Below are 23,266 nucleotides of genomic sequence, written 5' to 3' on the forward strand. Positions count from 1 at the left end.
ATTGCCTGTCTCCAGCAACCTGGAATTGACCTTGAAGTGTCAATGTCAGTAAATAAAGTCTCAATGTCCAGGGTCCATCAAAGAAGATTTACTTTGGATATCATCATTTTTGCTCGACAGTGTTGGAGAAATAATTCCCGCTCAAATCCTTTGACTTGATATAGAACCCTGGCACTGATCACTGAAACAGTACCAAATAATTTGGATGAGCTTCACAGATACTTCTGCTTATCCGCTCCTGCTTTCTTTTATACATTCATCAGCTTCTTAGATTCCTAACAAATATCTTTCTTCTCGCATCTCTCAGTACTTCATGCACTTGTTTGTTCCTGAGAGTGTAGATAAATGGGTTCAACAAAGGGGTAACTACGGTATTCAGTATGGAGACTCCTTTGTTGAAGTCAAACTCTTCACTTTCTGAAGGTCTCACATACATAAAGATGCAGCTACCATAGAACAGGGAGACAACAATAATATGGGAGGAACAAGTGGAGATGGCTTTCTTTCTCTCTTGATTCAATGGGATGTGCATAATGCTGGAAATAATGTTGACGTAGGATACAATGGTTATCGCCAAGGTCCCAATGAGACAGAGTATGGCAAGGAAGAAATCTGCAAGTTGTAGCAGACTTGTGTCTACACATACAAGTCTGATCAGCGGTCCACTATCACAGAAAAAATGGTTCACTGTATTTGGACCACAAAATGGCATCAGAAATAATGCAACTGCTGGACCCAGAATCAAAATAAAACTTGCAAACCAAGAGCCACGCACCAGTAACGAGCAAGCTTTACGATGCATTATAGTTGAATAATGAAGAGGGTGACAGATGGCCACATATCTATCAACAGACATTACTGCCAACAGAAAGAACTCTGTAGTCCCCAAGACAAAGTACAGGAATAATTGTGTGAAGCAACCAGATATGGAGATACTCCTGCAGCCCATAGCCATGTTGGCCAATGCTTTGGGAATAATGGAAGTGGTGAGCCCAATCTCTAAGAGGGCATAATGTCGGAGGAAGAAATACATTGGGGTGTAGAGACGGTGATCCACCAATGTGATCACGATGATGATCATGTTCCCCATGATGGTCAAAGTATATGTCCCAGAGAGTACAAGAAAAATGAGGATTTCAAGTTCATGATTGTCAGTAAAACCCAAGAGTATGAATTCCCGTACCATCGTGCTGTTCATAATTTTAGCTACCACTCTAAAAGAAAGAGAAATAAAGATGTCAGAGGTGTGTTTAAAAAGCATTTTTCATGTTATTTTTCTTCCATTAAGTCAACATTACCATTATTAATATAACAGGTTTGTTGGGCTAAGGAGAGGTCACCAAATAGAACACTGAGAAAGGAGCTCTTTTTGTCCTGTCAAGGCCTAAAACTTCATGCCGTCCTGTGTAGGCAAATGGGGTTGAAGGGCAGCATCTCCCGCCACAACTGATGTATAAGGAATTAACATTGCTTTCCCTTTCTGCTTGGAAGCAGAATGGAATTACCATTGGATAGCCTCTTAAGGTGAAAGAAAGAAAGAAAGAAAGAAAGAAAGAAAGAAAGAAAGAAAGAAAGAAAGAAAGAAAGAAAGAAAGAAAGAAAGAAAGAAAGAAAGAAAGAAAGAAAGAAAGAAAGAAAGAAAGAAAGAAAGGAAAAGGGGAGGGAGAACTTTCAGAATCTGACTGAGTACCATGTCTCTAAAGTGGCCAGTCAAATGTCAACTAATTTCTCCCCAGAATGTGGGTATCAGAGGTATGTTACCTGTATAATGGAGTTTGAGATAAGATAGAAATTTGAGCTGCAATAACCCCCCACACACACACCTGAAGAAATGTAACTAGGCCTCTCAAAATGATTTAAGACTTGCTCATAATTTCTTAGGCTCCTTCCCTAATGAGGAACCTCCCAGTTTACAATGAATTTTGCTCTAGGCTGAGCCCATGACAACCAAGGTGAAGGCTTGATTACCATAAATAGGGCCACTAATGGTACACTCTAGCCATCAGATATGAATGGTGAATGTTATCCCTCACTAGAACCAAGTGGAATTCTCTTAGTGCCTTTGTTGAATTTCTCCCTGAAATCCAGCAATCTGTTTTCTAGTCCTCTTTTTTGGAACTCGAGTTAGTTTTCAAGCAATTCATCTTTCATGAAGAAGAAGATTTGATTTAGATCTCTAAGAAGAAATGCATTTATTTATTTCATCTACTATGAGCATAGTTGAAAAATAAATAACAAAATGAGTTATTAAAAAAATTAAACACAAGCCAGCACGTCTCCCAAACATATTCTTGCTGCATCAGACTGCTTTTAACCTTTGTATCATATTACAGAGGCACAACAGCAGGCAGAAATCCACAAGTGAGGAATTGTACATTATCACATGGTTAAAGAAACTCAAAGATAAATTAATGAAAAATCAAAGAGAATTCCACTTTAGATAGAGGAAAAGAGAATAAGAGGAACATATTGTTATATTAACCAAAAAAATGGGGAAAAAATCCTACCCTTTTTAATACGCACACAATTTGTTACAAAATAGAGATTTTAGGTAAGCATTGTTGGTCGAAAGAAATCTCCCAAAACAAGACATGTAATACCTATTTTAAGAGCAGCCAAAATATCACAAAGCGCAAGTTTCTCAGTTCTTCAGGATACTTCATCGAGCTGGATGAATTCCCCACTGGAAAATGCAGCTATTGGGAAGCAGAAATACATTTCTGGCCGTGATGGATGAACTATGTAATTCAGCTTTAGAGTATAATGCAGAATGTCTTATGAACTTAATTAATTAGATGCTACTCAATGTAATAGGTTTCAGCAGGTTGCATATGGAAATATTGCAACCTAGCTGTAAGGATTAGTTGTTGTAAGTCAAATGTTCTATTGCAGATGAAAACATACCATATGTGACACATTTACATTGCCGTTCTAACTCAAGGTACACTTTTCTATGTTCATTAACTCTGTTTAGCATGTCCCTGCATCTCTTTTATTCCCCATCCAAATGTGTATTCCTAGCAAAATACTCAATTGCAAACCTATTTGCCAAAAGGACATACATACAAGGCCTCCCAGCGTTTTGTTCTGTGCTCTTCTTTCTTCAGATGACAAAGAAGCCCTGAGAGCCACCAGGCTATAGCTAAGAAAGAATCCGAAAGAGGCCACGAGATAAAGCTGCCCAGGCAAAGTAAGCATATGCAGAAGTTTCACTTAACAAGACCATTTTTGACCAAGTAACAAGAGCATTTTTGAGTCTTAATGCCATTTAGCAGATACGTCACTTTGTTAGCTCACAAACTCTGAACATTGATTGCATCCATTTCTCCATCTCTTTGCTGCAGCTCCCTCCAGTTGGCAGTGGTGTGCTCAGCTGTTTCCCTGAGCTTATGGCTTTGACAAAATCCACTTTGCTTCTTAGGGAACACAAGGGATGTTAGCCGTGTGTCTGATGTAATTGGTTCAAGGCACCACCATTTATTCTAAAAGGTACCCGAGGATCTCATTGTGTGCTCCTGTTCAAACCAAGCAGAGCCAAAACAAGTTGGCTATTTCCCAAGATTTCATTGCTGATCGTTATGATAGGAACATTTTGTTAGAAAATTAAAGTATAAGCACCAGGAAAGAGAACATAGCTGTGGAGAAAACAACCACCACTAGTCTTTCAAATAATTTCAGTTCACTTTTTTCAAAGTTCTGATTTCAATACATTTTCACAAATTGGTGTGATGATTCCTGGACGCAAGTTGAGAAGAGCAATACTTCTTTGTTCATTTGATTAAACACCTACTATTCGTTCTTGTTAAACTATTTCAATTCCGATTTGAGTGTCTAGTCTTTCTCTCCATTGCTTCCAGGGTTTGGTAACACATCGATGGGAGAGGATTTTTTGGAGAGGCTGATTTGGCTTTAGAGGAACTGTCATGAGGTGTTCCACAAGCATTCAATGTTTTCCCCAATGCTTTTAAATATCTTTATATAGAATCTTTGCTTAAGGCTATTCAGAGCTGTGGAGTTGTTACTCAGCTTATGATATGTTGCAATAGCCTCGTGCACCTGTTCCCTTGTTGCTTTCCAGATTCCAGGATGGGTGAGCCCTTATCTCGGATGGCTCGCCACAGCGGCCTTGGGATGACTCCTTCCTGTTCCACTACTGATTATGTTCTGCTGGGAGAACTTGAGGGGTGGGGGACATGGAGAAGGGTTGATATAATGTAGCGTGTAGTCAGTGCGTCATTCTTAACAAGAGACCTGTGTACAGCCAGGTCTCTGTGTAACCTAGGGACATATGTCCGGCGAAGCCTATGATATCTCAATAAAGACCCATGTACTCAAGAGAGCTTGGATTTCTTGCGGCAAGAGTTGGGAGTCAACTTCAACGTACCCTGTCTTCTGTAGACTGACACCTTCATCAGCTTCTCAGATACCTAATAAATATCTTTCTTCCAGTATCTTTCAGTACTTCATGTACTTGCTTGTTCCTGAGAGTGTAGATATATGGGTTCAACAAAGGGGTAACCACAGTATTCAGTATGGAGACTCCTTTGTTGAAGTCAAACCCTTGACTTTGCGAAGGTCTCACGTACATGAAGATGCAGCTACCATAGAACAGGGAGACAACAATAATATGGGAGGAACAAGTGGAGAAGGCTTTCTGCCTCTCTTGCTTTGATGGGATGTGCATAATGCTGGAAATAATGTTGATGTAGGATACAACGGTTACTGCCAGACTCCCAATAAGAGAGAGTGTGGCAATGAAGAAGTCGGCAAGTTCCATCAGACTTGTGTCTATACATGCAAGTTTGATCAATGGTCCATTGTCACAGAAAAAATGGTTCACAGTATTTGGGCCACAAAACGGCATCTGAAATAAAACAACTGCTGGACCAAGCATTAGCAACAAGCCCCCAGCCCAAGAGCAACCCACCAACAATGAGCACATTGGGCCATTCATTATAGTGGAGTAATGAAGAGGGTGGCAGATGGCCACATATCTGTCAAAGGACATAACTGCCAGCAGAAAGAATTCCGTTGTCCCCAAGGCAAAGTACAGAAAGCACTGTGTAAAGCAGCCAGTTAGAGAGATAGTCCTCTGCCCTGTGGCCAAGTTAGCCAGTGCTTTGGGAATGATAGAAGTGGTGAATCCAACCTCCAACAGTGCAAAGTTTCGGAGGAAGAAATACATTGGAGTTTTGAGACGGTGATTTGATAACGTGATTGCAATGATCAACATGTTCCCTGAGATGGTCAGAAGATATGTTCCCATCAGGAGGAAAAAGAGTATGACTTGAAGCTTCTGATTGTCCGTAAAACCCAAAAGTATGAATTCCTGCACTGTTGTGCTGTTCATCATTGTTGACACCGCACTAAAAGGAACAGAAATTGGATGTTACAGCTGTATTTTACAGGCATTATTAGTTCAATCAACATCACCCTTACCAATATATTTAAGAACTAACCTGCTGAATTAGACAAAGGTGGCAGAATACAGAGAAATTAATTAAAGCATATGGTTGCTACAAAGTTGTGTTAAAGAAGCAGATCAAGAAATCCAGACTGATATCCATAGAGAGCCTCCTACATGACAAATAAGAGAACTGTGGGCCAAGCTACACATGACGAATGACACTTGAACGGCAAGTGGATTGAGTGGAGGTCAAGTGAACAGGGAGAAATACACTTGCTGTTCAAGTGTCATTCGTCATGTGTAGCTTGGCCCTGTGATTCTCGGAAGCTTATGCTACAATAAAGTTGGCTGGTCTTTAAGGTGATTCTGGACTTATTACTATTTTGTGACTACTGACTAACATGGCTAACTCCTCTGGATCTCCCACATGACAGACACAAAGGAATGCCTACAGCTTACATTACCCAAACTTTCTGTCTATATATCATTGGGTCGGGATGTTTCTGTCAGATAAACTGGTATTTCTTCTCTTAGAGAAAGCTATTCACTAACAATAATCGCCAGCTGACAGACACAAATTCAAAAAGCAGACCCTGCAATAAATCCAAATGCCAATTTTATCCCCATAAACATGCAGAATCAAATAAAGTCAACAAGATTTTCAGAGTGTAAACTTTCTAGATTCAGCGCTCCTTTCTTCAGATATATTTCATATAAAATCTTCCTGATGTGTAAGGTGCCACTGGACTCAAATCCTGCTGATCTACTGCAGACCAACATGGCTGCTCCCATAAATTACCCCTTTTCTGTTGGTTGTAAAAATTGAGGATAATGAATTTGCCATCTTATGCGTCTGAAAAAAGTGAACTCTGATTTATGAAAACTTACACTGGAATAAATTTTGTTAGTTTTTAAGATGCTAATGGATTTCTTTTTTTATTTTGCACTTACACTGTGAATCTTTTATTCTACAATATGATCCTTTCTGGGACAAAACATAACAAATGAATCTGATTCACCACTCAAAAGTGAGATCTTTTATTTGTGTATTTATTGACTTTATTTATATCCCCTGTGAGACTGAGAACTATATCACTGAGACTCTGTTTCCAAAATACTCACCACTTGCTATCCATTTTTGGCTAGAAGAAATCAGTATTCTGATCTCTTGCAGCCTTCTGCCTAGGGGGCTGGCTGGACCCAGTGAACGTTCCTCTCGTTGAAAAAGAAATAAAGGGTCGTATCTGCTCGGCCCAAAAGACTATACTGGGAGTCAAATTAACTGCATGTAGAAAGTCATGTGAGATGTCGTATAGAAAAGAATTTGACAGGATTAAATGAACAAAAACTGGCTGGATGCAACCCTGGGTTTCTGCATCTGCTCATGGGAAGAAGCTGATTCTCCCCGCTTGTCAAACAAAAATAATCAATACGAAAGCCCCACTCTTTACATCTGTTCTCTGAGTCTGTACCTTTCTGGATCCTGAATGTATTTTAGCAGAATCCTTGCCTTCTTGGCTCACAAAATAGGAAAAGCTTCAACTTCATAGAAAGCATTTCTCCATGTCCTTGCATCAGGAGCATACATGGAAGCGGTCCAATATATTGGTGTTAATTCATTAGGTCTCTAGTCATATACCCTTTGCAAAGCACAAGAGATCTGATCTACTTGCTCTTGATGGCCCACAAGGGACATTAGTTCAGCTTCTTTGAGGAGCACAGTATTTATTATGCATCTGAAGGTATACATTTGTACAATATTATTTTAGACTGTATGTTTCCATCCTTCTTTGATATGTCTTCAGTGGGATGGGTGTTCTGTAACCTAAACAATATTTCTCACAGTTCTCCTCTATAGATTTTACTGTTTAATATTTGTTGGGATGTGGTATGAATATGTGTCCTCTGGGATCATCCCGATGTTATGATTCCTTTTCACCAAGTCTTATTCTATGATGCTGTCCTACAGAGCAAGACTTCCTCCAGTGGAAAATGGCTTTTTCTGATGGCAAAATGTTTTCATTTGTTGAAAGAGGCATTTTGCTATTGGAAGAAGACTTGGAAGTGTATCTCCTTAGTGGAAGGGCATCATAGGATCAAATCCATGAAGTACAGTGCTATATGAATCTTATGGAGCACAACTCTGTCTCTCATTTCTGTCTAAATCCCCTGTGGCAGTAAAGACTCTGTGTTTGGAGGCACTGAAAGCTTAGATGTGGGCAACCAAACTGAAGCTTAATATGGATAAGATGGAAGTATTATTGCCAGGGTTAGACCTACACCCTATTTTTGATTGACTAGCAGTCTCTAGAATGGGCAGGTGAGCAATACTTGGACACTCCTCTATCTGAAGCAGAGGGAAGAGAACCTGCAGCAGCGAGGATGGCAGAGGGAATGGTGAAAGGGGCAGTCAAGGATGCAACTGACGGACAGAAAGACAGACAGACTATCTGTCTGTCAGACTGTCTGTCTGTCTGTCGCATCCTTGGCTGCCCCTTTCACCATTCTCTCTGCCATCCTCGCCACTGTAGGATCTCTTCCCTTCACCTCAGAATATGGGTAAAAAAGGGGTTTCGTTTTCAGTTTCTCACACTCTCAGGTCATGCCATCGTCTCCCTCTTCCTCGGCTTCACTGGGAAGAGCCCCTCTTATCCTCCCCAGTGCCGCCCCTGTCCAGGAATCGACAAATGTCTGCTGTCCTGCCAGCTGTTCTCACTTTTGTCACTGCTACCCTCCTGCCATTCTTTAAAATTAATTTATTAATAAAAATTGTACAACATGGTGTCCGCATTAATACCTGCTCAATACAAAAACTGACAATAACAAAATAAGCAACCTGTACAGCCTACGGAATCACTTCATACTCTCCCTCCCACCAAGACTAGTCTTCAGCCTACCTCTGCAGGGTATGCCTTTCTTGTTGCGCCCACCTCCACTTCCTGGGGTGTCTCTGTGCCTGGGTTGGGCGGGTGGTCTCTGGCCTCCTCCAGGATCCCATCCTTTAGCCTGGCCATGCTCAGTCCATTGGTAGCCAGCGGAGTCTTACCCCAGCCCCAGCAAGCTCCCAGTCCACTTCTGATTCCAGCTTGGGTCGGTGTACCTCCACTATGGTGGTGCTCTCTGGGCTTCTGAGACCATATGTCCTTCCCGGAGTCTGTGCTGTATCTCTCGGGCTACTGGCCCATCCGGCATCCCCATTGCCACTCGAGCCATGCCCAGACCAAGTAAGCTGGCTGAGGGAGTCTGTGATGGTCTCTGGGGGAGCAACTGGCTGGTGGCAGGTAAGTACAGCTGTGTCAAGCCTGGGGTTGGTGACTGTGTCAGAGAGTATCATTCTATAGTCCACCTTTCTCACTTAGACTCATGACAGATCATATAGTCAATAAATCAATGGTTGGGGCATTCAAAAATAATACAATAGAATATGAATAACAAAAATTTGGTGAAAAATTGAAGAACTAACCAGGGCCCTTTTCACACTGCTCCGGGGGACTTGCAATGAAGCGGAACATCACGCTACAAATGCGAAAAATCGTGTTTTCTCGTGCGAGATTTGCATGACATCACGCAAGAAAAAATGATTTTTCGCGTTTGTAGAATGATGTTCCTCTTCATTGCAAGTCCCCCGGAGCAGTGTGAAAAGGGCCCAGGACTAACACTGCATAGCTTCTGAGAGCTGATGAGATTGGGCATGCCTACATTGTCCAGGTTGGCGGTCCAGAGCATTGCCTGAATGAAGAGTCAATGTCAGTAAATAAAGTCTCAATGACCAAGGCCCATCAAAGGAGATCTACTTAGAATATCCTCAGTTTTGCTTCACAGTGTTGCAGAAAAAAATGCCCTCACAGCCTTGGACTTCATACTCAATATAGAACCTTGACACTAATCTTGAAGAAAGAACCACCAAGAGATTTGGATGAGCTTCAGAGAAACTTCTGACTATCCTCTCCTGCTTCTTTTATACATTCGTCAGATTTTCAGGTTCCTAATAAATACCTTTCTTCCCACATCTCTCAGTACTTCATGTACTTGCTTGTTTCTGAGAGTGTAGATAAATGGGTTCAACAAAGGGGTAACCACAGTATTCAGTATGGAGACTCCTTTGTTGAAGTCAAACCCTTGACTTTGCGAAGGTCTCACGTACATGAAGATGCAGCTACCATAGAACAGGGAGACAACAATAATATGGGAGGAACAAGTGGAGAAGGCTTTCTGCCTCTCTTGCTTTGATGGGATGCGCATAATGCTGGAAACAATGTTGACGTAGGATACAACGGTTACTGCCAAGGTCCCCATCAGAGAGAGTATGGCAATGAAGAAGTCGGCAAGTTCCATCAGACTTGTGTCTATACATGCAAGTTTGATCAACGGTCCATTGTCACAGAAAAAATGGTTCACAGTATTTGGGCCACAAAACGGCATCTGAAATAAAACAACTGCTGGGCCCAACATTAGCAACAAGCCCCCAGCCCAAGAGCAACCCACCAACAATGAGCACATCGGGCCATTCATTATAGTGGAGTAACGAAGAGGGTGGCAGATGGCCACATATCTGTCAAACGACATAACTGCCAGCAGAAAGAATTCCGTTGTCCCCAAGGCAAAGTACAGAAACCACTGTGTGAAGCAGCCAGTTAGAGAGATAGTCCTCTGCCCTGTGGCCAAGTTGGCCAGTGCTTTGGGGATGATAGAAGTGGTGAATCCAACCTCCAACAGTGCAAAGTTTCGGAGGAAGAAATACATTGGAGTTTTGAGACGGTGATTTGATAACGTGATTGCAATGATCAACATGTTCCCTGAGATGGTCAGAAGATACGTTCCCATCAGGAGGAGAAAGATTATGACTTGAAGCTTCTGATTGTCTGTAAAACCCAAAAGTATGAATTCCTGCACTGGTGTGCTGTTCATCATTGTTGACACCGCACTAAAAGGAACAGAAATTGGATGTTACAGCTGTATTTTACAGGCATTATTAGTTCAATCAACATCACCATTACCAATATTTTAAAGAACTAACCTGTTCAATTAGACAAAGATGGCAGAATACAGAGAAGTTACTTAAAACATATGGTTGCTACAAGGTTGTGATAAAGAAGCAGATCAAGAAGTCCTGACTGATATCCATAGAGAGCCTCCTACATGACAAAAAAAGAGAACTGTGATTCTCAAAAGCTTATGCTACAATAAAGTTGGCTAGTCTTTAAGGTGATTCTGGACTCATTACTATTTTGTGACTACTGACTAACATGGCTAACTCCTCTGGATCTCCTACATGACAGACACAAAGGAATGCCTACAGATTGCTTTACTCAAACGTTCGGTCTATATATCATAGGGTAGGGATATTTGTGTCAGAAAAACCGATCTTTCTTCTCTTAGAGAAAGTGCTTCACTAACAGTAATGCACCAGCTGACATAGACACAAATTCAAAAAGCAGACCCTGCAATTAATCCAAATGCTAACTTTATTCCCATAAACATGCAGAATCAAATAAAGTCAACAAGATTTTCAGAGTGTAAACTTTCTAGATTCAGCGCTCCTTTATTCAGATATATTTCATATAAAATCTTCCTGGTCTCTAAGGTGCCACTGGACTCAAATCCTGCTGATCTACTGCAGACCAACATGGCTGCTCCCATAAGTTACCCCTTTTCTGATGGTTGTATAAATTGAGGGTAGTGAATTTGCCATCTTATGCGTCTGAAAAAAGTGAACTCTGATTTATGAAAACTTACACTGGAATAAATTTTGTTAGTTTTTAAGATGCTAATGGATTTCTTTTTTTATTTTGCACTTACACTGTGAATCTTTTATTCTACAATATGATCCTTTCTGGTACAAAACATAACAAATGAATCTGATTCACCACTCAAAAGTGAGATCTTTTATTTGTGTATTTATTGACTTTATTTATATCCCCTGTGAGTCTGAGAACTATATCACTGAGACTCTGTTTGCGAAATACTCACCACTTGCTATCCATTTTTGGCTAGAAGAAATCAGTATTCTGATCTCTTGCAGCCTTCTGCCTAGGGGGGTGGCTGGACCCAGCGAATGTTCCTCTCGTTGAAAAAGAAATAAAGGGTCATATCTGCTCGGCCCAAAAGACTATACTGGGAGTCAAATGAACTGCATGTAGAAAGTCATGTGAGATGTCGTATAGAAAAGAATTTGACAGGATTAAATGAACAAAAACTGGCTGGATGCAACCCTGGGTTTCTGCATCTGCTCATGGGAAGAAGCTGATTCTCCCCGCTTGTCAAACAAAAATAATCAATACGAAAGCCCCACTCTTTACATCTGTTCTCTGAGTCTGTACCTTTCTGGATCCTGAATGTATTTTAGCAGAATCCTTGCCTTCTTGGCTCACAAAGTAGGAAAAGCTTCAACTTCATAGAAAGCATTTCTCCATGTCCTTGCATCAGGAGCATACATGGAAGCGGTCCAATATATTGGTGTTAATTCATTAGGTCTCTAGTCATATACCCTTTGCAAAGCACAAGAGATCTGATCTACTTGCTCTTGATGGCCCACAGGGAACATTAGTTCAGCTTCTTTGAGGAGCACAGTATTTATTATGCATCTAAAGATATACATTTGTACAAAATTATTTTAGACTGCATGTTTCCACCCTTCTTTGATATGTCTTCAGTGGGATCGGTGTTCCATAATATAAACACTGTTTAATGTTCATTGGGATGTGGTATGAATATGTGTCCTCTGGGACTGCTTGTCTAGATGTTATGATTCCTTTTCACCAAGTCTTTTCCTATGACACTGTCCTACAGAGCAAGATTTCCTCCAGTGGAAAATGGCTTTTTCTGATGGCGAAATGTTGTCATTTGTTGAAAGAGGCATTTTGCTATTGGAAGAAGACTTGGAAGTGTATCTCCTTAGTGGAAGGGCATCATAGGATCAAATCCATGAAGTACAGTGCTATAAGAATCTTATGGAGCACAACTCTGTCTCTCATTTCTGTCTAAATCCCCTGTGGCAGTAAAGATCTTGTGTTTGGAGGCACTAAAGGCTTAGATGTGGGCAACCAAACTGAAGCTTTATCTGGACAATATGAAAGTATTATTGGTTGGGGGTAAAACCCAGCCAGGGTTAGACTTTACAGCCTATTTTTGATTGACTAGCAGTCTCTAGAATGGGCAGGCTTGTAACACTGCTTGAGAAACGTGTAGCCAGTAGTGCAGGCTGATCCATCAACTGCAGCTGCTCCTATATATAGTGGATCAGGCCTCCTTTACATGTGTTTTAGTGATATTCAGTTTAAATGGCTGTAATATGCTCAATAGGGGTCTTCTGTGAACTCTTGAGCATGCAAAACTGCCTTATATTGCATCAGGCCATTGATCTATCACAGTAAGCATTGTCAATTACAACAGAATAACAATATCAAGAAGGCTACACAGTGTAATAGCAGTAATATAAGAAGTACTGTGAAAACAGTCTAGTTTGAACCAATATTCAAACAAAATTCTTTATATAATCTTTATGAAAAATGCAACCTAGTTATTACAAACACATTTACAAAATATTTTCACTTAAATATAGGTACTCTTTCCTCCATACTTAGAATAGCCAGAGACTATGAAATACAAAGTCCACAATATTGTTGATAGCAGATAGCCTAAAATTATAAAAAAAACCAAGAGTCCAGTGGCACCTATAAGACTAACAAAGTTTGTAGTAGGGTATGAGCTTTCATGAGTAACAGCTCACTTCTTCTGAAGAAGACAAACTAACATGCCTACTAGGCATGTGCACTGAGGAAATATTCGGGAAACTGATTTGGAATAACCCGAAGCTTGCCTCTTCGGGGTTCGTGTCTTTAAATCGCTTCGGTATGCTCTGTAAAGTGCCAGGTTTTTCCAAATGGTTAATAGTATTGTAGAGAGCTAGTGGTGCATAGTGGTTAGTGTCAGACTAGGATTTTGGAGACCCAGATTCAAATCCTGACTTTGCCATGGAAGCTCATCGGGAGACCTTGAGCAAGGGTGTTATGAGGATAGCCTAGGGTATTATGAGGATAAATGGAGAAGTTAAGAATTATGTAAATCACTTTATGATGAAGGCTGTCTCATGGAGGAGATAGAACCTTAAAACAACTATTAAGAGCCTTATATGTATCTTCTTCTTCTTCCCCTGTTCTTAGACCTAGGTCTTGAACAATAAGACTAAAAAAAGGACTTACGTAGAATCCATGTATAGAAACACCTCCCTTTGACACTTCTTTGGGGCCTCTAAAAAATCGAACAAAACAAGTGTGTTTGGAGACAGAATCCTCTAAGAGGCATTTAACCTTCTGCTTGGATGTCACTAAAGGAAACATATTCCACTTATCAAAACAAGGCATAAACCATTTTAGCCTAAACTGGAGCCCATATGGGCACTGCAGGAGAATGTGTACAAGAGAGTCTCCCAACTGGAAGGGGCGGAGATGTAACTGATCCAAAAAGGGGATCCTGGGCAATGAACCAACAATACCATGGAAAAGGGGCACTTAAATTGTATATGCATAAAGGTGCTACGTAACTTTGGGCTATCCAAGGATTCTAAATAGGATGGAAGTTTACCTTTAGCTGGAAGGCCCAAGAGCCTTGCATATTAGCTTCACGGACACCGTGCTTTGTGTGTTGGGTTGAATTCCAATAGACTTCTTACTCAGTCTCACCCAATCCCCCTCCTTACTACAGATTTCAACCCATATGGCTTTTGTGTATGCAAGTCCCTTGATCTTCAACCAATCCCTTTTTTGCCAGCAGAAAAGCCGGTTGGATCCACCCCAGTGCCTCCCTCATTCTTTGCTCCCCTCTTCAGCTTCTCAGATTCCTAATGAATATCTTCCTTCTGGCATCTCTCAGCACTTCCTGTACTTGCTTGTTTCTGAGTGTATAGATGAAAGGGTTCAATAAAGGAGTAACTACAGTGTTGAGAATGGCTACCCCTTTGTTGAGGTCAATCCCTTCACGTTGCGAGGGCTTCACATACATGAAGATGCAGCTACCATAGAACATAGTGACAACAGTAATATGAGACGAACAAGTGGAGAAGGCTCTCTGCCGCTCCTTGGTGGAAGGAAGACGACACACAGTCATGATTATATTAATGTAGGAGATGGTGGTGATGGCTAAAGTGCCCAGTAATATGATGACTGCAAGAATAAAGTCAACTACTTCAATGAGCCGTGTGTCAGCACAGGCCAGCTTCAGCAGTGGTGAATTGTCACAGAAGAAATGGTCAATGAGATTTGGACCACAAAATGGTAGGCGTGTGATGACGACTGTTGTTAGGAAGACAAAGAAGAAACTGCCCACCCAACAGCTCAGCACTAGCTGGATGCAAAGTCTACTGTTCATAATGATGGTGTACCGGAGTGGGTTGCAAATGGCGACATATCTATCGAAAGACATGGCAGCCAAGAGGAAGAACTCAGCAATGCCGAGGATGAAATAGAAGAAGGACTGGATGAAGCAAGCGGTCACTGAGATGGTCTTCCTTTTGGAAAGGAGGTTAGCAAGCATCTTGGGGATAATGACGGTAGTGAAACTGATTTCCAAAAAGGAAAAGTTCCGGAGGAAAAAATACATAGGACTGTGGAGACGCTGGTCCACGAAAGTGATGGAGATGATGAGAAGATTCCCTGATACAGTCAACAGGTATGTAATTAGAAGGACAACAAAGAGGGCAACTTGGAGTTCCCAGACATCAGTGAAGCCCAGAAGAATAAATTCTGTTACCAAGGTTAAGTTCTGCATGACAACGGGTTGGCTGTATCATCACTGTGCAAAGAAAAAAATGGGGAAAGAACACAAGAAGAGTGATCTTAAATAGATAATATAGTCAATTATTACCATTTTCTTGTTTAATTTTACATTCAGAGCCCCTTAGGCTCTGGAACTGTTGCCACAAAATCAGGATATAAATAAACATGATATGTCAAAGAAGTCTCCTTTCTCACTCCTGAACATCACAGGGTGGCCACATGCTAGGTCTCCCATCCCCCATAATTCCCAATGCATTTCCTTAAAATGGTTTCAGGTAAGTAGCTGTGTTAGTCTGCAATAGAAGAACAAGATATGAGTACATTAGCACCTTAAGGACTAGCAAGATTTCTAAGGTATAAGCTTACAAGAGTCAATGCTCGTATCTGACAAAGGGAGCTTTAAGTCTCAAAAGCTTGTTCTTTAGGTGCCACTGGACTTGATTCTTGGTCTTCTCCTTGAAACGGTGTTTTCTGTGCCAGTTGCCCCTCATCTGATGCATGTCAGTTCTCAGCAAGAATGATAATAAATAGTTTTAAGTGACTCCTCGTCCAGTTTAAGCAAGAAAATACTTAAACATAAGATCTGTTTTGCCTCTTCGTTTGTTGTTCGTGTTACTTAATCAAATCTACCATATTAACTGTTTTCATACTAACCCCTACTGAAATAATTTTTTACATCTTTCTACAAGCACAAAGTGTTTCTCACTTGGATTTTTGGGTGAGCAACACCTCTCCACAAATCTCTGCAATGGACAGGTTTTTAGAACATACTAACAATTCCAGCAAACTCATATCCTGTGTTGTGGGACTGAAATGTTGCTTCACAAAAACTCTTCCTAAAATATCCAATATCACACCTCTATTATAAAGGTCTCATCCTGAAACTGAATTTTCAGTGCGTCACCCTCTGTTACTTTCTGGCAAATTGTCCAACTTTATCTTCTCAGACAAGATGACTGTAAAGTCTCCAAGAAATCTCAGGGTTCCTGGGAACACGTTTGGAAACTGCTGCCCTGAATCCATTCGAGTTGAGAGAACTTAAGGGCACTTTAGTTTCCTTAAGAAGAAGTGGCAATGTTTGCTGATTCCCCTTTTCCACTGCAGACTCTCACTATGTTGTTTGTATGTTGCCTGCTGACCTCTAGGCAGAAAATTTGTGGTGTTTGGTGGGCTGCAGCAGGAAGGAGGGAATCAGCAAAAATTGCCACCCTTCAGGAAGATTTAAGAGCTCTTTAGTATGCTTAACTGCACAGCTGAATTCTCTCCTTGCCACTTTCCAAGAGGGTTGCACTTATTGAAAAGGTGGGCACAGTCTATGGCAATGCTCAGATCTTCTTCTGCAGCAATAAATCATCTCTAAAAAAGGAACAGAAAATGAACCGAAACATATATTTTGTGGATGGGGAAACCTGGAGCTTCACCAGATCTTGGCATACCTTTAAAATCAACCCATAAGATCTAGGAAAGTCTTCTCATGCTTTACAGTATAACATTCTCCTTTCTTTGTTTCTCCTTCATTACTCCATTTCTTTTGCCTTTTTTTTTTTTTTGGTGTTCTCCTCTTTTCTCTCCCACTTGTCTAATTTGCTGTAAAACAAGCAAGGGAAGAGACGCCTACTCCCTAGAAAAGGTGAGACACTCATAGTGGTTTAAGTTCAATAACCATGGTTGGGACTTCTAGAGTTACCTGTACTGCAGAGATGTCTCTTTCCCTGTTGTGCTTTGCGACACACTGGTGCCGCTGATGTGTCAACAGCCTTGACTTCTCCTTTGCTGCTGAAGTTCAGCAGCCTGACTTCTTGCAGGATCTAGGATGATGCCATTTTCCCCTTCGGTCTCTATCACTCAAAGACATATCCATCCATAAGCTGAATATTTTTATATATTGCCTCTGTCTAAACAAATCTCCAAAATTAGGCAGAATTATTATATTTAAGATGTTTACCAAAATCTCACCATGTGGTAAGGTGTCCTGGCTGCTTTACTGGCAAATTTCTCTTTTGCTAATCAGACACAGTCAGTGGAATATCTTGGAGTCTTTGGTGTGTAGTTAATTCACTCGGGGGAAAACATGAATCCCTGATCTCTCATCATTACTGTACCTAAATTGAACAACCACATTCTATTATAATCTTGAAGTTCATATGAGAGAGTTTTGGAACTTTTAAAAAACAATTCTCCCCTGCCCCCCTGAAATCAGACTAATGAATTAATTTATTCAGGTTGGTCTTGTGGCTAATAGCAGCAGGACTTTAATCTGGAGAACCGGGTTGGATTCCCCTCTTCTCCGCTTCAAGCCAGCTGGGTGACTTTGGGTCAGTCGCAGCTCTCTCAGAGCTCTCTCAGAGCAGGACCACAAGTGACGCCTGACACAGGTTGGACACTAATCAGCTTCCCTCAAGTTTTGATGGGAAATGTAGGCATCCTAATCTTGCAGCTTGACTCTCTGACCAATGGACTTTTCAACTGTCACTTGTCCAACATTCCGCCAAGCTGCCTACATTTCCCATCAAAACTTGAGGGAAGCTGGCAAGTGTCCAAGCTGTGTCAGGCGTCACTTGTGGTCCCGCTCTCAGCCTCACCCACCTCACAGGGTTATTGTCGTGAGGATTATAACAACACATTTTGTAGACCGCTCTGAGTGGATGTTAAGTTGTCTTGACGGTTTAAGTGTTGGTTGCTGTTGTTATTATTTATTGCATTGTACGGGTCATCCTCCTTTCCATCCGAAACAAATTCTATCTCCAAAGTGGTTCAATTAAAATTCAGTACTGGAAAAGAATGCAAGGATTCTATTTTTAGAATAAATTTGTTAAGAGGGTTGCATGATTTTTTGGTTTACTAGTTGCTTTAACTCCGATGCACTGTTTGATCGCTCCCAGATTCTAAATTCAAAAGCAGCACCGTGGTTCACATTTATTAAATTTGACCATGTCCACTGTCCTTATCTTGCTAACATCTCAAATCATAATCTTGGAACACCCTTTACCCTATTGTGATTTCAATTCATGCCCTTGGCAATATTGTCTAGACCTTATTCTCAAACTCCTATTGCCCAAAGGGTCTGTATCTGTGGATCTCATACACTAGAAAGTTTACCTTATTTCATCCTTTTTTGCCCTTTATATTCTGACCCCAGATCCAAGTTTCTGGTGGGATTTTTATCTGGTCTAAGCTTACACGCTGTCAGGCTATGGATGGCAGGATATGGCAGGTAGATCTCTGGATCGTTCATGCAAGACACAGGTCCTTGGTTAAATGATGTTTATTCAGAAAATCAGCCTTTCCCACATGCACAGATCCATGGGCTTACATGGAAGCAAGAATGCGTCTGAGCAGTACAACTTCTCTTTGAAAAGAATAGGGTGTACAGTAAGTACAGGTCTAAATACTCAAACCTTCCCCTCCCTCCTAAACCACAAGTTCAGCAGTCGTCTGGGAAACCTTCCTGGAGTTTATACATTAGTTAGACAAGATATAGAGAACCGTAACATTTCAGACACACAAGGTCATTTCAAGGAACATCAAAGGAGAAGATTATCCGCAGCTCTGCCAGCTGTGTTGCCAGGCCGTGAGAGGGAGAAAACGGAAGCAATACACGCAGTCTATGAAATCAACCTAGCAGTTACAATATTAGATCAGCTACAATACTGAGTTACATCAGGATGATGTTAACATTAGAACATAAGCATCAGAATTAACATTGGCATGGATGAATGGGTAGAGCCGTACATGACACATGCAGATGCAGAAAAAATCTCATTTTTGCTTTCTGGAGTTGATGCACACATTTCATACAGAGCTTCGCTTTTTGCCTTTGCTGTTATGAAAATAAGGTCTAATGCAGCAAAGAAAGAGGGCATCATTAGAATTAGAAGTTAATTTACTGACTGATGGCTTTAATTGATGTCTGTTTTAATGGAATTTTGGTAAATCTGTATTGTATATAGTTGTATTTTACCTAATTTTTATCTTATTTAATGGAATCTTTGTAATTTTGTGATGGCATATGGCTACACACAATAAAGTCTGAACTGAACTAGCTGTTTTATGGCACATGAGACACTAAGCAACTGCTGGAAAGATGAGGTGAAAGGAGCAGAGTGTCGAAGGCAAATTTGTGACAGCAGATCTGAATTCAGAATGCTTTATTTTTGTATTATGCTCACTTTTTGACCTTAGAAAAGCATTATATTTTGAACTGTGCTGCCTCAGGGGGAGAAGGCCATGAACCAGGGACAGTATATATGCTCAGCATTCAGAAGGTACCAGTTCTATCCAGAGAATCTCAAGATCGGAAGAAACAAAATTTGGGACTCCTTATGTATGATACCCTGCTGAGCTGATGCCCCCCCACCCCACCCCAGTGGCTAGATAGACAAATAGCTTGTATATGGTAGCTTTATGTGTTGCATATGCAAGGAACAACTGTTTTTTGTTTTTAAGTTCAGAAATATTGATTTCAATATACCTGGCATCCAGACTCCAGGGCGACTGGCACAGTTTTCAGCGGGTTGCTGATCTGGCCTGTGGATGCCATTTCCACCGCTCACTGAGAACAGCAGAATCTGAAAACAGAAGCAACCCAAAACACTCCCAAAATTTCAGGGAAACGAATTTCAGGAACCTCAACATTTCAGGAGTGCTTTGTTTCCTGATCTTGTCAGATCTCATAGATGCAGAGAAGTTAGCCGTGTTAGTCTGTGGTAGCAAAATCAAAAAGAGTCCAGTAGCACCTTTAAGACTAACCAATTTTATTTTAGCATAAGCTTTCGAGACTCAAGTTCTCTTCTTGTATCAGGCATCTGAAGAAGAGAACTTGATTCTCGAAAGCTTATGCTAAAATAAAATTGGTTAGTCTTAAAGGTGCTACTGGACTCTTTTTGATTTTGTCAGATCTCAGTAGCTAAACAGGGCTGGCCTTGCTTAGTAATTGGATGGGAGACCTCCAAACAAGACCAGGATTCTTATGCAGAAGAAAGTAATGCCAAACCCTCTCTGTTAGTCTCACTGCCTTAAAAACCCAAGCAGGGGTCACCATAAGTCAGCTATGACCTGAAAGCACTTTCCACCACCACCTTGTTTCCTCAACTTGAGACGAAACAGGACATTTGGGGCATTGTTTCAGTTTGGAAATACCTGAATGCACACCCATAAAACAATGATTTCAGTAAACTCAAAGCATTAAGGATGTTAAAGTTCCTATCCCATCTGTCTATGAAGTTCAAACATTAATTTGATTATACAGTTCTTTAAAAGTCTGCTGATTTAGTGGTGAGGCTCAGTAAGATGAAGAGAGGAAATATTCTCAAGTATGATTATATGGTACATCTGAAAACCAGGGCTTTTTTTCAGCGGGAACGTTGTGGAACGGAGTTCTGGCACCTCTTAAAAATGGTCACATGACTGGTAGCCCCGCCCCCTGATCTCCAGACAGAGGGGAGTTTAGATTGCCCTCCATTCCGAGCGGCACAGAGGGCAATCTGTCTGGAAATCAGGGGGTGGGGCCACTGGCCATGTGACCATTTTCACCGAGGGCAATTTAAACTTTAACACCCCCCCTTGTTCCAGCTGACACAAAGTGATGTCATTGTGCAGTCCTGAGTTCCACCACTGAGCTCCACCACCTCTTTTCCCAGAAAAAAAGCCCTGCTGAAAACTATATTTTAAAAGTCTCGTTTATCACGTGTTGATAGTCCTTGTAATGTGTCTCTTGCATTTTCTTTTAAGTCTTACATTCTTTTTTTTCTTTTTTGTACCCATCTTTGTTTAATTTTTTTTTTAAATTTAAAAAGAAAAGTTCAAACATATGTTACAAGTTCAAAAGTATAAAAAGGAGAAAAGGAAGGACAGATAGATATGTGGGAAATTAGCACAAAATTGCAGAGGAAATGACCTGGGCTGCAAACTTTCCATTTTCCTGTCATCACCCCCACGAATACACACATGTATCCACATTGGCCATAGAGAGTCCACAGCCACACATCCGCACAGGCAATAGAGTGTTCAATGCTTTTTGCGTATTGTTCTATAGCACCTACCATTTTTTCCTGCATTTTCTCCCCTACTGCACCACCAAAAAATTTTGAGAGCTTTTAAAAAATTGTCTGTAATTGTTGCTGTACTATGTACAATAACTTTATAACCATCTATTGGCATGATTTACTAGTTAATCTAAATCTCCAGGTTTTATTTTTCAAAAGCCTCTAGCTGATAAAATCTGGAAACTCAGAGGAACTGCCAAAAAAGAAGATGACCCTAAATGTAAGACTATCTTCCTAAGTTGAGGTTATACACTACAAGTTTTTTATCATGGTATGTACCTGTAACCTGAATTTAAGGCAATCCATTATTTTTCTTGCTGCCTGTTCTGGGGAAAAAATAGTCTTCCTTTCAGGTAAATAGGACAGTAGATCATGACAACTGATTGTTATGACATTATTGTCCCATTTCGTAATTGCAATTACTGATTTAAGAACAACAATAAAACCATAACATTCCTCCATGATTGAAAATTAGAAAATATTTTGCTACTGCAGACTAACATGGCTAACTCCTCTGGATCTGTGACTGAAAATGGTTCCAACATTGCCAGGATCTATGAAAAAGTACATTTTCCCATTGAGTCAGCTTGTTAATGAGCTTGGTCTATGTTCTTTTTGGTAAGAGTTTACCAAACCAGATCTGAGAAAGAATTTATCAAGGATTGGGAAAGCTTGAAAAGTGGATGAACAGAGGACAGGTTTGCCACCACCCTAAACAAATCTTCTACTTTTTGGAAACAAAAGTTTCCATGTAAATGCAACCCTAAGTGCTAGAACTCCTTTCTTCCTTTGATTGATTATCATTGTTATACTTACCTTCCCACTGAGAGAGATGTTGCCATCACCTAGAACTTAACCAGAATTTTTCTTCAGACTCTTCTTGGTGGTGGAGAATCGAGATACAGCATCCTTTATCACCTCTTTGACTTGCTGATTCCTTAAGGTATAAATGAATGGATTCAGCAAGTGTGTGACAATACAGGTCTGGAGGGTCACTGCTTTTTTGAGGCCAAAGGAAATGCCTTTGTTGGGAACTATGTACATGAAAATGGCACTTCCGTAGAAGACAGAGGCCACAGTAATATGGGAGGCACAAGTGGAGAAGGTCTTCTTCCGCCCTGTGCTGGATGAAATGCGGAGAATGGTGGTAATGATATAGACATAGGAGACCACTGTCAGCATGAGAGAGCTCAATAGTACAATAGTAGAAAGATAAAACTCTATCATCTCCAGAACAGTAGTGTCAGCACAAGAGAGCCTGATAAGTGGTTCAATGTCACAGAAGAAGTGGTCAATGATGTTTGGACCACAGAAAGGCAGCATAGAGATGATGATGATAGGAGAAAGGACAGAAAGGAATCCCCCAACCCAAGACACAAGCAGTAACTTGATTGTCAAACGTACATTCATAATGGTGGAATAGCGAAGTGGGTTGCAGATTGCAACATATCGGTCCAGGGACATGACAGCCAAGAGGATGAATTCAGTGGTACCAAAGAAGAAGTAGAAGTAACACTGAGATATGCAGCCAGACACAGAGATGGTCTTCTTCTTGGATAAGAAATCCTTCATCATCTTGGGAGCAATGGCTGTGGCCACCATGGCATCCAGGAAGGAAAGGTTGCAAAGAAAGAAATACATGGGATTGTGGAGCCGATGGTCAATCCAGGTTGCAGTAATGATGACCACATTTCCAGTGACAGTAAGCATGTAGACAACAAGAAGCAATGCAAAGAAGAAGATCTCCAACTGCCAGACTACAGAGAAGCCTAGCAAAATGAATTCATCAACACTGCTGATGGTTTTGTTTGTCTCAGACATTTGGAAAGCTTCTGAAAAACAGGAAATTATTGTCATGGGTACCTATACAAAAGAAAACAAACAAGCACAGTTTGTAGTGCAGTCATTAAGAGATGTTAACTAAATATATCCAGGACAGATGATACCTTCTCAGGTATCTCCATAAACATACAGACTGATTTGCAAGGAAAAGCCAGAAAAGACAAAAATAGGTGGTGATCGATAGTGAGTTTGCATGGTGG

The 23,266-nt window shown here is 40.8% G+C and overlaps 5 protein-coding genes across 5 annotated transcripts; all 5 read right to left on the reverse strand.

The window, feature by feature from the left end:
• Positions 1-259: 259 nt before the first annotated feature.
• Positions 260-1,198, reverse strand: LOC129339825 (olfactory receptor 49-like). Its single transcript, XM_054994403.1, has one exon. It carries the CDS (start codon positions 1,196-1,198, stop codon positions 260-262), a length of 939 nt encoding a protein of 312 aa, XP_054850378.1.
• Positions 1,199-4,411: 3,213 nt separating this feature from the next.
• LOC129340045 (olfactory receptor 49-like) lies at positions 4,412-5,353 on the reverse strand. Its single transcript, XM_054994595.1, has one exon. The coding sequence runs from the start codon at positions 5,351-5,353 to the stop codon at positions 4,412-4,414; it is 942 nt and encodes a 313-aa protein (XP_054850570.1).
• A 4,023-nt stretch (positions 5,354-9,376) lies between these two features.
• On the reverse strand, positions 9,377-10,318 carry LOC129339826 (olfactory receptor 49-like). The gene has a single exon (XM_054994404.1). It carries the CDS (start codon positions 10,316-10,318, stop codon positions 9,377-9,379), a length of 942 nt encoding a protein of 313 aa, XP_054850379.1.
• A 3,912-nt stretch (positions 10,319-14,230) lies between these two features.
• LOC129339827 (olfactory receptor 49-like) lies at positions 14,231-15,172 on the reverse strand. Its single transcript, XM_054994405.1, has one exon. It carries the CDS (start codon positions 15,170-15,172, stop codon positions 14,231-14,233), a length of 942 nt encoding a protein of 313 aa, XP_054850380.1.
• A 6,904-nt stretch (positions 15,173-22,076) lies between these two features.
• Positions 22,077-23,015, reverse strand: LOC129339828 (olfactory receptor 6M1-like). Its single transcript, XM_054994406.1, has one exon. The coding sequence runs from the start codon at positions 22,932-22,934 to the stop codon at positions 22,077-22,079; it is 858 nt and encodes a 285-aa protein (XP_054850381.1). The 5' UTR covers positions 22,935-23,015.
• Positions 23,016-23,266: the final 251 nt, after the last annotated feature.

This window comes from Eublepharis macularius, chromosome 12 (genome assembly GCF_028583425.1).
Source record: "Eublepharis macularius isolate TG4126 chromosome 12, MPM_Emac_v1.0, whole genome shotgun sequence".
Lineage (NCBI taxonomy): Eukaryota > Metazoa > Chordata > Lepidosauria > Squamata > Eublepharidae > Eublepharis > Eublepharis macularius.

What these genes read in the sequence shown, in the direction of transcription:
- LOC129339825 (XM_054994403.1), bottom strand. Translation starts at nt 1,198, where the DNA reads ATGAACAGCACGATGGTACGGGAATTCATACTCTTGGGTTTTACTGAC.
- LOC129340045 (XM_054994595.1), bottom strand. Translation starts at nt 5,353, where the DNA reads ATGATGAACAGCACAACAGTGCAGGAATTCATACTTTTGGGTTTTACG.
- LOC129339826 (XM_054994404.1), bottom strand. Translation starts at nt 10,318, where the DNA reads ATGATGAACAGCACACCAGTGCAGGAATTCATACTTTTGGGTTTTACA.
- LOC129339828 (XM_054994406.1), bottom strand. Translation starts at nt 22,934, where the DNA reads ATGCTTACTGTCACTGGAAATGTGGTCATCATTACTGCAACCTGGATT.
- LOC129339827 (XM_054994405.1), bottom strand. Translation starts at nt 15,172, where the DNA reads ATGCAGAACTTAACCTTGGTAACAGAATTTATTCTTCTGGGCTTCACT.